Source organism: Olea europaea, unplaced genomic scaffold (genome assembly GCF_002742605.1).
Source record: "Olea europaea var. sylvestris unplaced genomic scaffold, O_europaea_v1 scaffold383, whole genome shotgun sequence".
In the NCBI taxonomy this organism is placed as follows: Eukaryota; Viridiplantae; Streptophyta; class Magnoliopsida; order Lamiales; family Oleaceae; genus Olea; species Olea europaea.
This window is the reverse complement of record NW_019257731.1, coordinates 262,814-280,528: the sequence shown is the minus strand read 5'-3', so window position 1 is coordinate 280,528 and position 17,715 is coordinate 262,814. Positions and strand designations below refer to the sequence as shown.

Below are 17,715 nucleotides of genomic sequence, written 5' to 3'. Positions count from 1 at the left end.
TTCATTAACCCCGTTCCAAATGCTCTGTTTCTCATCGTACGCCTCGATGTATCCCTTCCACAGCTTAAAGGAATCCCCGGAACTGTAAAGCTTCTTGTTCACATCAACGATCTGGTATGGAGGAACATCCAATTCCCACGTTATTGCTTTGAAATCCCATTTGTCGTGTTGAGGGTCGTAAACCTCAGCTGAACTCCTTGTCATGACATACGGTCGAAGTTTCCCCTATCAGAAAATCCCCCTACAACATGAATTTTGCCTTGTCAGGTTACTCCAACACACTTGTACCTCATTGTGGACATGTTAGCCTAAGACTTCCATTCGTCCAGGGTGGGATTGTAAACCTCGGTCGACGAAATGCCGTTGGCCCTACCTAAAGAGCTCTGTCCGCCCACCACGTAAATTTTGCTGTCACGTATAGTGCATGCAAAATCAAACCTCGGTATGCTTAAAAGTGCACAAATTTCCCAATTATCCGTCCTTTTATTGTATCTACGGACGCAAGGAACGACCCTTAAGTCGATTTCTTTTAGCATTGTCAATCTTAGGGTCCAATACCTTGAGACAAAGCCGGCCACCGATTATAAATATATAATCAACAAAAGATGCCATGGTGAATTCCTTAAGCACCTGGTTTTCGTCGAGTCCTGGAATGGAGGTGACAACTGATACGAGTCACATGATGCCACGAATTGTTAGATAGTAATGTAGGAGAAATTATTTTCGTAAAATCATCGGATCTTTCATGTTGGATAATCAAAAAATACATGAATTATAGCGGAAGCGTACATGAATCAGATATGATTAATGCAATAGTTGAATCTTGCGATTTTTAGTCTTCTAAATCAACACGCAACCATTAATTCTTTCTAGCGATGGGAGACAGAACAAAACAAGCAATTCACATGTGATTTGTGGACCATAACTGTATTTATATAGTGATGCTTTTTAACCTAATTTGGCCCATCATAGAATTAGGAATTTGGGCCCGATCTCTACACATAAAAGACCATCTCTTTAATTGGATGCATTAAAGTCCAAAATACTGGAATCTTATTGGATCACTTTTAAACGGGCTTAAACAAATTTGATAGCTTTTAATTTAATATACAATTAACTTACACATATAAGCCCCCACCGTCGTTTTAAAATTCCTTACAATCTTCTACTTGGGTTATATGTGTCACCTTATAATTGTGCATTAAACATATCCTTATAAGTACTCAAAATTTTGCTATCATTACTGAATATATCCCCAAACAATCACATCCATCAATCATATCAATCTAGGATTAAAGCGGCCTTCGCTACTTCATCGTAACTAAACCCATCAATGGTCACGTATATAGATATAACTGAATGACATGGATCAAGTATGAATGTGTAGCATGGAAATTACAAGTGACGTGATTTGTAAAACGCTTATATCCAATTGGTCCACCTTAAACCTTAGTGAGATCATTTTAAACAAGTTCAGAGGTAATAAACCAAATAAATTTTATAACTGAAAATAACTTTAACCATAAATCATATCCAAAATAACAGTACATGTGTCCAATATGAGAAGCAGGAATACAAACTCCCACTAAAATTAGATATCTTCAAAAGACATTATACCCATATGAGCCGTGTGCTCATGAAAGATCTCGGGTATTAAGGTATTAATCTCTTCATAAGCGGATCCGCAACTATAGAGTTTGTCCCAATATGCTCCATTGACACCCGTCCACTCTGAACTCTTTTTTTAACAGTCAAGAACTTGATTTCTATATGTTTTGACTTCATCGAGATCTTGTTGTTATTGAAATACAGTATTGCTGATTTATTGTCATAAAATATTTTAAGCGGTCTTTCGCAGCCATATTCCATAATTTGATGTCTCATAATACGCTATAAACTTCGCCACCATGGTAGAAGTAGCTATCAATGTTTGTTTAGCACTTTTTTAAGAAATAACACCTTCAACAAGTAGGTAGATATAACCTGAAATGGATCTTCTACTATTTTAGCATCCCATGAAATCGAAATCAGAATAACTGACGATCTCCAACTGATCCGATTTGTTGTATCTGAGCATGTAGTCCTTTACTCTTGTAAATACCGCATGACTCGTTTTGCTGCTTTCTAATGATCAATTCCGGGGTTACTTAAATATCTCCCTAGCATTCAAACAATGTATGCTATATTTGCACGCGTACAAACTTGAGCGTACATTAGACTCACTATAGCTGAAGAATAAGAAAATTTCTGCATTTCTTTAATTTTCAAGTCATTTTTAGGGCACTGATTTAAATTGAACTTATCTTCTTTAGCTAAAAAGGTGTCACTTGGTTTACAATCTTGTATGTCATATCTTTTAAGCACATTTTTGATATTTTGTGATAATTCAAGAATACCCCGAGAATGATCTCGATGTATCTGAATTCCTAATGCAAAAGAGGCGTCACCCAGATTTTTCATTTCAAAATTCTTTGTTAGAAATCTCTTTGTTTCGTGCAACAAGCCTATATCGTTGCTGGCAAGCAATATGTCATCGACATATAAAATCAGAAAATATACTTGCTCCCACTAAACTTGTGGTATATACAATCATCGACCAAATTCATTTCAAAACTAAATGAGATGGTCACTTGATGAAACTTGTAATACCATCGACGAGATGCCTGTTTGAGTCCATAGATGAATTTCTTTAGTTTACAAATCATTTGCTTTGCATCATCTTATACGAAGTTTTCTGGTTGTACCATATAAATTGTTTCATTAATGTCACCATTGAGAAACGCTGTCTTAACATCCATCTGATGTAACTTAAGATTGAAATGCGGTACCAATACCATTATACTCCTGAAAGAGTCTTTCGAATAAATCGAAGAGAAAATCTCTTTATAATCGATGCCTTCTTTCTGTGTAAAGTCCTTTGCGACAAGACAAGCCTTATACCTCTCTATATTACCCTTCGAATCCCTTCATTTGCAACCAATGAGTTTCGCACCTTTAGGCAGTGGAACTAGATCCCATGCATCATTGTCCTTCATAGATTTTTTTCTTCATTCATGGCATCAAGCCACTTTTGGGAGTTAGAACTTTCAATGGCTTGAAGGAAGTTGATCAGGTCATTTTTCACCATTCCAATATCAACTTCATGTTCTTGCAGAAATACAATATAATCATCCGAAATCGCATTTCTCATCTCTCTAGTGGATCTTCTTAATGGTATTGGTTCTTGAGACCGTAGAGTTTATTATTTTGGAATAATTTATTGACCTTGAGAGGAAGATACGACATTGTTTTAATCTGGAGTTGCTTCTTAAACAGTGCCAGGGATAGAAACTTGATTATTGTCAATGTCAATTGGAGGAATTTCAATATATTCCTCCTAAAAAACAAAGCCTGTAACCCTTTTTCCCTCCGTAAATTCAACATTCTCAAAGAATTGAGCATTTTCTATCTTAAAAATTGTCTTAGTTGTGGGATCATAAAACTTGTAACCTCTAGACCTTTCAGAATACCCAATAAAGTAGCAACTAATGGTCTTTGCGTCCAATTTCCTTTCATTTGGCTTATTGGGCCTTGCCTCAATTGGACATCCCCAAATGTATATATGCTTCAAACTAGATATCTTGCTCATCCAAAACTCATAAGGGGTTATATCGGTGGCCTTAGTTGGAATTCTATTGAGTATATACGTTGTTGTCTTTAGTGCTTTACCCCGAGAGATTTTAATAAGATAGAAGACTAATCATATTCCTCACCATGTCCTAAGCGTTTTGTTTTGTCTCTCAACAATACCATTTATAGTGGGCGAACTCGATATAGTATACCGTGGGACGATACCATATTCATCTAGGAATTCAGCAAATGACCCTGGACGTTGTTCACCTGAATCGTCATATCTGTCATGGTATTCACCCTACGGTCAGATCTAACGCTTTTAATCCTTTTTGCTGAGTTGGTTTTCAACTTCGACTTTATAATTTTTGAACATATTTAGTGACTGTGATTTTTCATGAACGATATATATGTAGCCATATCTTGAAATTCGTCCATGAACATTATAAAATATTGTTGACAGTTCTAAGAACCCGTAGGGAATGGTCCACAAATATCCGTATGCATAAGTTCTAAGACATTCGAAGTTCTATTGGCTTGAAATCTCATTTTATTGATTTGTTTTCCCTTTATACATTTGACACACAAATCATAATCTATAAGTCAAGAGGGTCTAGAATCCCGTTAGACACAAGTATATCAATTCTCCTATTGGAGATGTAACCTAATCTCTTGTGCCATAACGAGGCAGTCGTCGGTTAATTTTCGCTTTATACTCCGAGTACTTTCATGCAAAGTTTCACTAAAAGAAGTAATTGTATCAGTTGAATAAAGATTATCATAACCTGATAAAGAACTGGAACAAATTAATTTTGATTCATGAAACAAACTAAATTTTCCATTCCCAAATGAACAAAAATAACCAAATTTGTCCAAAGTAGAAATAGAAGTCAAATTCCCTCTAAAAGACGGTACAATAAATGTCTCATCAAGATCTAAATAAAATTCAATTTTTAATGATAATCTAAATTTTCATATTACCTCTACTTCCACCGTCATGCCGTCGCCAACATAAAATGTATCTTTCACCATCACTTGGTTTTCGACAACTCTAGCTACCATCGATGTGAATTATTGCACCAGAATCTATCCACCATGTAGGTCTAGGTACTGAAGTTAAATTAACCTCAGAACAAACCAAATGAAGAATAATACATTTCTTTACACGTCATGCATGGTAATAGGTGCAATTTTTCTTCTTATGATCTACAGCTCCACGGAAGAAACAATCACCTTCAGTTGCTTCCTTATGTTGTCTCTTTTGTGATGCTGTACCCACAGTTTCCTTATCATTTTTCCTCTTCTTGTTCTTTTTGTCTTTGGAGGTGGTGGCTAAATGAGCACTTTTAGTCTCTCATGCTTCAATCTTTCCTCTTCCTGGACACAGTGTGAGATGAGATCATTAATGGACCACGAGTCCTTTTGACAGTTTTAGCTCACCTTGAATTGATTGAAATGTGCCGGAAAGGATATCGAAATCAAGTGCACCAACAAGTTTTCAGATAAATTCAACTTGAGCGCCTTTAGTTTTGAAACAATGTGAGACATTTCCATAATGTACTCATGTATGTTACCTTCCCCTTTATACCTCTTTGAGATAAGGTTCGTCAAAAGTGTATTTGTTTTAGCCTTTTCATTCTTGGCAAACATCTACTCAAGATCCTCAAAGAAACCCTTAGTCGTGGTCACCTTATTAAATATAGTGCCCCAAAATGCTTCTAGAATAGCACGTTTCATGACCATTAAGCTTATGTAGTCGATCGTTCCCATTTTTCCATCTCCATCTTGTCATCAAAGGTACTCTTATCAGTAAGTGTAGCAGGTTGATTTACTCGTAAAGCAAGGTCCAGGTTCATGATTCTGAGAACAATCATCACGTTCTCTTACACGACCTGAAGTTTGTGCCATTAAGCATTGCCCCAAAATGCTTCTAGAATAGCACGTTTCATGACCATTAAGCTTATGTAGTCGATCGTTCCCATTTTTCCATCTCCATCTTGTCATCAAAGGTACTCTTATCAGTAAGTGTAGCAGGTTGATTTACCCGTAAAGCAAGGTCCAGGTTCATGATTCTGAGAACAATCATCACGTTCTCTTACACGACCTGAAGTTTGTGCCATTAAGCATTGGAATTGAATTGACGCTAACAAAGATATGAGTAGTAGAACCTAAAACTGAATAAGAGGACAATTATTACAAATAGCTCACATGAATATCCTTAATATACAAATAATAATAATAATAATCTCAAATAGTGGTAGAGCCCATCATAAGATACCTAGCAAAACATCAATATCTAGTCTTTGACATAAGTATTGAATTGTAAGTGGTACTCTTGATATGGTGATCAAACATTGACGATAAAATAATATGTCAATCAATAAACTTTTCTTTGGCCCGATTTATTAATCACATTAAACCAATTAATTGCCACATGTTTTATCACCACAGGTGCTATCGCAATTCGCCTAAATATTGATCTTCCTTTGTGTCTATTAATATTCGCATGAACAACGCATGCACAAACATCTTTTAATATTCTAAGTTAATTAATTTTCACAAGAGATGTTGCTTTGACAATATGTTGTTTCAATTAATTCACTTTCGAATATTATATTTCTTAAAAGAGTCATTAGTACCAAAATTTGAGAAAGAAAATCACAAATTTACATATTTTGTTTAGTTCTAACTTTAGGGGCCTAAAGAAATACATAAATTATAGCGGAAGTGTACCTAAATCAGACATGGTTAATATAATAGTCGAATCTTGCAATTTTTAGTCTTCCAAATCAACTCGCTGCCCGTAATTCTCTTTGACGATGGGAAACAGAATAGAATGAGCAATTCACATGTGATTTGGGAGACCATAACCGTATTTATATAATGATGTCCTTTAACCTAATTCGGCCGATCATAGAATTAGGAATCTGGGTCTGATCTCTATACATAAAAGACCCACATTTTAATTAGATGCATTAAAGCCCAAAATATTAGAATCTTATTGGATCACTTTTAAACGGGCTTAACCGAATTTGATAGCCTTTAATTTAATATACAATAATTTATACATATAAGCCCACACGATCATTCAAAAATTCCTTACATGTAATAATTGATAAAATTAGACATGTTTCCATTACGATCGTTTGGAAAAAAACGAGACGTAGATTCGACAATTGGTGGATGAAGTCTTAAGTAGTGAAAGGAATCCATTAGGATGAGGCTAAAGAGGAGGACGGTGATGGCTGTAATAGGCCACTTTCTTATGTTGAGGTCGGAAGTGCTCCGGGTGCGTTTGAGGGGTTGATATAGTACACCATAAGGACGTTAAGAATTTATCAGAAACATGATTTTTTAAGTATCCGTGAATATACAACATAATCTAGGAATTTGAAGATCAATTATATGGTTTTTCTTGTTGTGTGATTCGTATTATAATTTTTTTTAAATATTTGATTATCTAAACTGTGTTGGTGAAAACACAATGTCATCGAATTTGGCAACTTCATTGATTGATTCTTTTTTCAGTTATTTTCGATGTTGCAAGGGATTTTGTTGATGTTTTCCACAACATCATGATATTTTTTTGATAGTGAAATGTCCTCAACAGGTCACAATCATATGATTTACATCCAAAAACGTTACAACTAGGGGTGTCAACGAGAAACTCTAGGCTCGAGCTTTTTTAAGTTAGACTTTTTGGGCTCGAGCTGAGTTGAGTAAAAGTTCAGCCAAAAAATTCGAGGCTTGACTTGAACTTTGGGCTTTGGCCTTACCGCTCAGCTCAATTTTTTTTTTTTTTTAATTATGTGCTACCTTTTAAAGGCAATTGCAAGCCACCTTTTACAAAGGTAGTTGCTGCTCCTTCTTCTTTTTTCTCGGTGCGCTGCCTTGGGAACATGATTGGGAAAGGAATTACGTGATTCCTGACTAAAAGCAGGTTGGAGACATGGACGGTCCGAGCCGATGAGCCATCCCTATTTACAACCAAAGCTTTCCAGCACTCATTGTCGAGTCTGGGTTTAGAGACTTCAAAATATTTTGTGACCTTTCATGTTTTTGGTGTATTTGGATAATTAATTTGTGACACTGTGACCATTTTTTTTTTATTTTTTTTGTCAACAAAACACATATAACATGTGATTTTTGTTGATTAAGCTTGTTACTTCGTGATGTGTAATTGTGACCTATGTTTTTATTGTGTATAAGAGATAAATAGTTTGTGACTTTCATGATTAAAGCGTACAGTACATATCTCTATTTAATACATTTGAATGAGGGATCTCTTGATCTTGTTTCCATCAAATTTCAAAACCAAACTCAATCGATTTTGAGGATAGTATTTGTAATAGTTGTTTTTGGATGGTACTCACTTATCTTCAATTACACAATCTTTCATAAACTAATATTATATGTAAATCGAATTTTTTTTTCTTCTTTTTCAACCCGTCATTCTCCAAAAAAAAAAAAAAAATACTATTCCATCCATTTTAATTTGAAAAAAAAAATGAGAGCCAAATGGGGGCAAAATGAACATTGTGTGATTAGGAAACGGAGGTATTGAAAATTCTTTGCTCCATAAACATAATAGGTTTGTAGATTATTGTCTTGATCATAAATGAAGAAAAAGGTGATGGAACTTTGGTAATTGATGTGGATTTTCCATTATTAATCTTGATAAAGATGAGAGGCTTTAATTAAGGGCTGAATAATCCTGGTAATTAATGTCAAATTTGATGGAAATCGTTAAAAGACTGTTTATCGAATAGTGAACAGTACGATTATATAGTTTTGGACTAAATGTGCTGAGATCTAAAGATTGGGTAGAAAAGTGCAATTTTCCCATGACTCGAACTATTGGATTATCCTGAGATATTTATCCACGACGCTCTCCGTTTCCCTCTTCTGGTTATGGCGGGGATGCTGGAAATTCTCTCTCTCTCCAATGCATCGGTTTCCTTGCTCTCAGGCGGCCGGAGAATCACATCGTCCGAGTTTCAAGGCCTCCAGCTATCTCCAAATTCATTCCAATCACCAAGCCTAAGAGCAAAATCCTCTTGCCTCCGAGCTCGAATCGTCTGCGACGCGGCTCAACAAATATCCCTTGATGAAGGTTATCAATGTTGTAGATTATGCTTCAGAATTTGTAATTTTTGGAATTTGCATAGGATTTTGCTTTTCAAAATGTCATTCAACTAATGTTTTCTTTTAAAATATGAGAAATAGGATGCCTTAGTAATTTTATATTACACTTGTTTGTAGTATGATATCTCTATGTTTACTTAAAGATATCGCTTAAAAGAGTTTCAATTATGTTTGGCAGCACAAAATTGAGACCTTGGAACTGGATTAGAAAGCTTTGATTCTATTTTGAACTATTTTTTCACAATACCAATTAAAATGTCCCAGTTGTACGTGAACACATTAATTCTGATATGAGTTCTGCACATTTTGTTGTTGCATAGGGCAAAACAGGGGAGAGAGCAGGAGTTTTAAGAGACTGAAAGCACAGAGAGTAAGATATCTTGTAAGAGAAAGTCATAAAAAAAAGAAACAGGACAGTAACCTGGAACATGATGAACAGAAAGCAAAAATTACTCCACAGGACTTTCCCACTGTGTCGCATGATGAGCCCAATTCTCTGGATGAGCAGGTGGTCGGCTGTGTTCAGAAAGATGCTTCAAAAAAAATCCACTCTCGTGTTCGATCTGCCAGACAAAATGTTTTGTCGATAGCTTCTGCTGTGTCCTCAAAAGGATGGGGTAATGTAGAGCCAAGTGATAGCTATGGGTATAAGGTAGATGATATCTCGAAAAAGTTAAAGAAATTGAATATAAGGAGTGACTTTTTTAGCAGAAAGTCATTTGAGGAACTGGGGTGTAGTGACTACATTATTGAATCATTGGGGAATCAAAATTATATACGTCCTTCACATATTCAGGTAAATCAGTTAAATATCAGAATGGATTTTCAACAATATATGGCATCTACTAGGTCACCAATGTTGTATCTTGTCTTACTTAGACATTTTTCACGTCCTTTAGTGCACGTCTTCTAGCAATGTCCCCATAAAAAAAAAAAAGAAAAAGGATTGTCATGCTGCACTAGCTAGGTAGCATATATGATCCAACCCACTTGTGTTTAACATCCATCTCTCTTTCCCCTTCTTTTGTGACTGCATACTGATCCCAGCCCTGTTGTCTTTTCCAGCTATTCAACTTTCCTTCGTTACTTGGCTTGCATGTGAAACTATGGTGTGTCCTGTACACTACTTGTAAGCTTTGCACGTAATGATCTTAGAGACATGGCTTTCTTTTAGATGAAGTTTGTAGTTTATTTCTTGTATTCAAAGAAATTGGGACTACTGAATGGACCCTGACATACCAGTGTAGGGGTAAAACCCATAATTGGTCTCATGCTCACCACTTTTATCTTTAACATGATTTTTGTTTAATATATTGGGAATGTGTACGAAGACAAATGGTAAGAATGTGCGTTCTTGGATATTGTGATAATATTTTGTACATTTTCCGTCAATGGCATGCAGTTATGCATCACTATTTGCATTTGTTTGAGATGAGCTACATAGATGTCTTGTTAATGTATTAATAGTAATTGCAGGCTATGGCATTTACACCAGTTATTGGGGGAAAGAGTTGCATTATAGCTGATCAAAGTGGATCTGGGAAAACTCTGTCATATCTGGTACCACTAGTTCAGCGTCTTAGACAAGATGAAATTCAAGGACTTGGAAAACCAGTATCACAATGTCCTCGAGTTGTTATATTGGTCCCGACTGCTGAGTTGGCTTCCCAGGTCTGATAATATGTTTAAGGGTCTCATTAGATAATGTAATTGCTTTTTAATACTATTTTTTGGTTTGTACTATGTGCTCTCCATCATATTTATTGTTTCTTCGAGATTGGCAAATGATGATGCTAGGCTATTATTTAAATGAAGATAATTTCAGTGGACCATTTTTTGTCTTCCTATCCCTTTTTTTTCTTTTTTTTTTTTGGCCTGAAATTGACTTATAAATTGAGTCAAAGATTTAAAAAATTGAGGTATCATAGTTTATCTTTTTAATACTTTAGGATTTTGTGTTCTTCAAAAGTGATAGGTTTCAGGAAAAGATTTTCTGACCTAAGTTGATTTTTTTTTTCTATGATCTTCATCTTGTATATTTTTCATCACTTCATCTAAAAGGTATATGTATTCAATCGAAGATTTCAATTAGCATCTGTTCTCCGACGAGGGACATTATGTTAAATTAAATTACCAAATTATGAAATTTGAGCTGCTTCTTTTGCTCTATGTGTCCGACTCCTAATGAGAAGATTACTATGATAAAGCTCTACTTTCTTATCGCAGATTGGTACCTTTTTGCTTCTAAGTGATAACTCGATGTAATTACCTTACATATTTGATATGTTTTATTTCATCTCACACGTCTGAAAACGACATTGGTGGCAGGTTTTAAGTAATTGTCGATCATTATCAAAAGTTGGTGCCCCTTTCCGGTCAATGGTTGCCACGGGTGGTTTTCGGCAGAGAACTCAGTTGGAGAATCTTAAACAGGAATTAGATGTGCTGATAGCTACTCCTGGTCGATTCATGTTTCTAGTTAAAGAAGGATTCTTGCACTTGACGAATCTTAAATGGTTTCTATCTTATACTTCTGTTTTAGCTACTGTCTAGAATTCATGATTAATCGATCTTCATCTATATATTTGTGCTTTCATTTGTATGTTAGGAAAAAATCTGAGAATACATTTGACATGCACCAATCTGATTAGGCAAACCTATAATTTCATTTATCCATTATTATTAATAATGAAGCTTATAAACTGCTGGTCCTAAAATTGCTAGTTCAGTTTTCAAGTTTTTGTTAGAAAACCAAAGATGCATTAACTGAAGGATAAAGTTGTGCATCAGATCTTTTCAGCTTCTTTATTGAGATCTTTTCAGAACTTGGTGTGAAGTAAATTAATTATGGTTTGCGTAATGGTTTAGGGTTACGTCGTTTGTAATGAAGTGAAGAGGAGAAGATGAAATAACACTCAGTTTACCAGGGTTAGGCAAAATACACAAATATTAAAAATCTCACAATTCAACATTTTTCATTGCTTGATAGACAGATATCAGTACCTTGTTTATTCTAGATATTACTGGGACAACCATAACAACAACTAAGCCTTGTCTCAGACCATGTCTTTGTCTTGGCTTCTAACCTGTTCTACTACAATTCTTTAGGTCAATGGGGGACATATACCAGCTATGTAAGATATTCATTCTATCCTGAACTGGTCCCACCTTTCACTTGGCATATAAATCAGTTTTTATTTTATTCATTCTTGTGCAAAAGAATGACAGAAAACATCTACGCACCTCACATCTGATAATTTTCTTTCTTCAAACTGATGTGTTTTTCATGGAAATTTTGGTCGCTAACTATTTTTTGAACTTTATGCTTCAGTGCTGTACTGGACGAGGTTGATATACTGTTTAATGATGAGGATTTTGAGCTTGCATTACAAAGTTTGGTGAACTCTGCACCTGTTACGATGCAATATCTGTTTGTGACTGCAACATTACCAGTAGAGATATATAACAAGCTAGTTGAAACTTTCCCTGATTGTGAGGTTATAATGGGTCCTGGAATGCATCGTACAAGCCCTGGACTAGAGGAGGTACATTTCTTGTTCTAATGTCACATTATGGTTATTGGAGAAAGCTGTCTTATTTTGCAATAAAAAATCCTGCTTCGCCAATTTTTTTTGGCTTTCCATCTTGTAATTTCTAATAATGCTTATAATTATTTGCATGCTGAAAAATTGGCGCTTTAATACTGCGAAAAAGTGAGAAATGGAAAATGTTTTTATGAGTTTTTATCTTATGAAAGTTATCTCACTGCATCTAGAAAATTTTAACACCATAATAAAAAAGGTGAAGTACCTGAATAATATGGTCAGCATTCAGTGGTCCTGATCCTTAAACGGAAAACTAGAAAACAAAGAAAAGGAAACCTTAAATTGTTTAGTTTATGTAGTTCTCATTTAAAACTTAGAATGTTTCTGGTTCCCATTTCTGTCCTGTACAAAATGATTTGATCGTTGTTTAGATGTTAAACAACATGTAATCAATTATCTTATTACCTATTACTCTAAAGAAGAACACAATTGGTGCTTTTCATCATGTTTTCAGTTCAAATCACTTTTGTTTGTTAAATAAACTTTATCAGCTGCTGTGGGGTGTGTCTAACTACAAATCTTTGATCCCTAACAATGATTAGACTAAGGATTTGTGCATCTCCTGTTCTGCCAAGCAGCAAGACGAGGAAAATGTTAATGACCTCTTAATATCCATTTCGCAACTTCATTCTTCCTCGTGGTGAGCTTATGCTTCTGGTGTCGGCATGTACAAGCTGCCTCACAAGAGGGAGCTTCTGTCCAAAACAAAAGTATACTCTTACATGAGTTAGATATGTAATCTTCACGTTTCATGTGTTTTATTTATGCAATAATGCTACTTATATGCATTTGTCTTCCAGTAGTCGATTTTACCAGTTCTGAAGATGCATCTGTATGCCATAATGCATGTCCCTGTAGGCTTCAGAGCTATTACTGGTTTTTAAATTCCAGCACTTTGATTTAACAATTGATATAGTCAGTGAAGTTCTTCAAAGTGGTTAACTTATAACTTTTTTTGGGATCAAATGAATTGATCTTTTAATTTGTGATATCATATGATGATCAGATCCTCATAGACTGCAGTGGAGATGAAAATTCAGAAAAAACCCCAGATACGGCGTTTCTCAACAAGAAAAATGCTCTTTTGCGTCTTGTAGAGGAAAGTCCAGTTACAAAAACAATTGTTTTCTGTAACAAGGTACTTTTCAAGATCTTATTCCTGACAATCATTTTACTGCTCTGTTTTACGTCGTTAATATTGTGCTTTTACTTTAATACTGTTTAATATGTTGACCATATGCAGATAGAAACATGCAGGAAAGTTGAAAATGCATTAAAACGTTTTGATAGAAAAGGAATTTGTACACGAGTTCTACCATTCCATTCTGCTTTAGAACAAGAATCAAGGCTTACAAACATGAGGGAATTCCATAGCCTTCCAGCCAATAGCATTTCTATGTTTTTAGTGTGTACTGATAGGTATTTATCTATTTTCACTGTAGAGATACATCTAGTTCTTTAATAATCATTGTGAATAGGCAACTCAAAAAAATTACTTGATTCGTTCTGCCATATTTGCAGAGCATCTAGAGGAATAGACTTTGCTGGTGTTGATCATGTAGTGCTCTTTGATTTTCCTCGGGACCCGAGTGAATATGTACGTCGTGTTGGAAGAACTGCCAGAGGTGCTGGAGGTAAGGGCAAGGCATTTATATTTGTTGTTGGTAAGCAAGTTTCTCTTGCAAGGAGGATTATTGAAAGAAACAGAAAAGGCCACCCTTTGCATGATGTCCCATCTACCTACGAAATGATGAGTTAGATTCAGATTCTAGGAAGATAGAAATACACAGTAAGTTCCATGACCTAAATTGTAAAAGTTGCAGATTTTTGTTAGACTAGAGTTGACTTTTTATTTATATTAATTTGGGATTTTTCACGCTGTAATTTGCATCAGATAGTAAATTTGCTACAGGTTCAATGTGGTTCATAGTTGATCAAGTGATTATAAATTTAGCTTGTATTTTTTTCTCATATAGTTTGTTCAAAACTAGATAACAAGGTTCTCTCATCGAAGCAGCAGTTCCGAGTCATGAATTTAAAGAAGCTGGGAAATTCAAGCTGACATACAAAAATTTTTAATTCCAGAATGCACAGCGCCGAACTTAATTCTCAACCAGGTTCCGAAACTTTACTCTCCTTTTAACGCTACCTAACCTATCATATCCTATGCCAATCTTACTATGCATCAATTTCATTGCCAAATCAGCATTGCCGGCCTTCCTCAAGGCGTTGATCATAATAGTACGAACTTTGCCTGGAATTTCTCTACCACGTTCAACAACCCCATCAGCCAAATTGCAAGCCTCTACTATCCGACCAGCTTTGCACAACACATATATCATATGTTGAAAAGCAGTCTCCACGACGATACCCATTGGTGCTAGCTCGTCTAAGATTTTACAAGCTCTTGCCACCTTGCCTGAAAGACAAAGCCCAGTTGAGAGGACCCTAAAAGAAGCATCATTTGGAGTGATACCTTTATCAATCATCATATCCCACAACTTCAATGCATCTTCATTACGGTGCTTTTTGAACAAGCTGCTCAACAATATTGTGTAAGTATACACAGTCTGATCACAACCTTCATCTTCCATTCTCTTGAAAAGTGTCCATGCTTCATCAACCTTTCCACTCTTTGCCAAGGCATCTATGAGCACATTATAACAATAAGAGTCCCGAGGACAACCCTTCTCAACCATCTCTTCAAAAAGTTTTTCAGCCTCGTCAATTCTCCCTGCCTTTCCAAGACCATCAATGAGGCTCGAATAGAACACACCATTTATATGCACATCGTTACTTTTACAGTATTCAAACCACTGTAGTGCACTTTCAAGTCTCCCGCTCTTGCACAAACCATTCACAATAACCCCATACGTAATCTCATCTGGTTCAAACCCTTCGCTTTGCATCCTCTGAAAGAGTCCCATGGCTATGTCCAAGTTCCGATTCTTTGCATACGCATCAATCAAAGCAGTATAAATCACAGTATTAGGCCGACATGCATTTTGAATCATATTCTCAAAAACTGAATACCCTTCCATAGACTTCCCATCCTTGCAAAGACCACTAATAACTAAACTATAAGCATGGGGAGGAATATCCAATCTTTTTTCCTTCATTTCATGATAAAGTCTCAGACAACAATCATAATCCTCTTGAGAATAACAAGCCTGCATCAAAGTCATGTAAGTAATCTTATCAGGCTCTACATTCTTCAACTCCATATCCTGGAATCTCTCCATAGCTTTCCTAACCTTTCCAGCCTTAAAGTACCCTTTAATAATCGTATTATAAGTGAAGATATCGGGCTTAATTTTACCGTTTTCCATTACCTCAAAAACCCGTTCGGCTGATTCCACAAACTCAGAACTCACCAAACCATTCATCAAACAGTTGTAAGAATACAAACTAGGCTCGATCTCATTTTCTTTCATCATCTTCCATACCCACAATAACTCTTCCACCATCCCAACGCTCCCAAAGCTGCTAATCAAAGAATTAGCCACAATTGCATTCAACAAGAAACCCTTCCTCTTAAACTCATTAAAAACAAACTTAATCCTATCCAAATCACAAGCAAGACTCAAAATCTCAATCATAAAAACATAACATTCAAGATTATGAGTATATCCTCTTTGCTTACTTGCCCAGATAAATAACCTGTATGCAGTTTCAGGCTGTTTTGCAATCTGGTCCGAATTTTTCAGGATGTAAGCAACAAAGTTGGGCGGGAGCTTGATTAAGTACTTTCGGCAATATTCAGTCAAATCTTGTTCCAAGTTGGTGTTTTTGTGTAATAGGTCGATGATTTGTAGGACCCATGGGGAGGGTTGGAGGTCCTTCTTGGAATCTGTAGTGACGAGGTCTGAGAGGTCAGTAATGGGTTGCACCCATTCTGGAGGTGGGAGTGGACTGAAGGAAGATATCCATTTAAGAAATGGAATTGAATGTGAATTTGGATATAGGTTTGAGGGATTTGGCAATGGCAATTTGGGATTATTGGTGAAAGGAAAGTGGTGGAGTCGAAGCGTGGCTGAGAAGGGGATTCTGAGGATTTTTTTCATCTGGGTTTTTCTCTCAGTGATGATACTAGGAGGTACAGAGGTTGAACTTGAAGCCGAAAGCATCCATTTTTGTTTTGGAGGGGAAATTGAGGATTTCTGAACCAATGAACAGATTGGAATATTGGATTCGGAACGAGGGTGAAATTCAAAAATAAATTTGAAGTTCAGTGACTTAATTAGAATAAATTTAAGTTAAGTGAGAAATTGAGATTTTATAGGAAGTTCAGTGACAGAGTATGAAATTTCCCCATGTTTAGAAACAACATTTATTTTTGGAAATTCTTTTCTGATTTAAACAATTTACAATATGACTGTACTTTAGATCATAGTGGTCTGACATTGATGTTATTATTATTATTATTTTTTTAAATATGGAATTTAGTATACGAAATATGGGAAATTATTGTATATTTTTTTTTTTTGTGAATTTGTGCTTAATCCTGGATTTTCAATCATTTTGTTGCATGAAAATCGTACGAAAGAACTTTTATTTTGGAACACTCGAGAATATTATTACTTTCAATTTCACCCTTTTGATTAAATCCTCTTTTAATCACATTCTTCATTGTCCTAGCTCCCGAATATACCTTCCCACAACTCACTCATTTTCTATTAATTGTGACAACAGAAGTAAACATGAATGGTACCAAGCTACTAACCATCCTTCACAAATGAGAATAAGCAAAAGTAAAAACTTACGAGAGTTAAATATAACTTAAACGTTACATAATTAATTTAATTGATGCAACACTTTTCAATGCACAATATTTCCAACCTAAGCACAAGAGTGGGAAATTATATCATTGACAATCAACGAAGTTTAAGGGAAAGAATAAGTCAATAGACGACTGAGCAAGAAACCTTCAACAAATTGAGTGGTAGTCCTAAATCTAGTTGCCGAATGAATAATAAGACCAAAGTTCCATTCCCAAGACACCAAGGACTAAAGAACAACGATATTTTGTTTACGACTCCGATCATTATGATTAGTATATGACTCAATTGTGGGTATTTAGCATTTACATAGTCAATCACAGTCAAAGTCGACGATGTAACATATAGAAAGCTCAGTTCTGTATTAAAAATTTCAAATTGAACTCATATGATTTATACATCAAAGTGTATTCAATAATTGTCCCTCTTTTCTTATCGATACTCTTTGATACGTATCACACATGAAAATTCAAGGGACAATTGATGAATTCTAGTTCTCTAGTGTCGATAATAAGTATTATATGTATTTTTGTCTTAAAATGTCAAATGAAATTTGTTATGCAAGATGTGGTGACTTT

At 35.4% G+C, this 17,715-nt stretch overlaps 2 protein-coding genes across 2 annotated transcripts; one reads left to right on the top strand and one right to left on the bottom strand.

Moving 5' to 3' along the window:
- Window positions 1–8,501: 8,501 nt before the first annotated feature.
- On the top strand, window positions 8,502–14,284 carry LOC111386992 (DEAD-box ATP-dependent RNA helicase 50). The gene is made up of 8 exons (XM_023011503.1): window positions 8,502–8,722; window positions 9,075–9,550; window positions 10,231–10,425; window positions 11,083–11,270; window positions 12,086–12,299; window positions 13,366–13,497; window positions 13,603–13,778; window positions 13,881–14,284. The coding sequence occupies exons 1-8, from the start codon at window positions 8,521–8,523 to the stop codon at window positions 14,116–14,118; spliced, it is 1,821 nt and encodes a 606-aa protein (XP_022867271.1). The 5' UTR covers window positions 8,502–8,520; the 3' UTR covers window positions 14,119–14,284.
- A 102-nt stretch (window positions 14,285–14,386) lies between these two features.
- Window positions 14,387–16,762, bottom strand: LOC111386991 (pentatricopeptide repeat-containing protein At1g03560, mitochondrial-like). Its single transcript, XM_023011502.1, has one exon. The coding sequence runs from the start codon at window positions 16,484–16,486 to the stop codon at window positions 14,462–14,464; it is 2,025 nt and encodes a 674-aa protein (XP_022867270.1). The 5' UTR covers window positions 16,487–16,762; the 3' UTR covers window positions 14,387–14,461.
- Window positions 16,763–17,715: the final 953 nt, after the last annotated feature.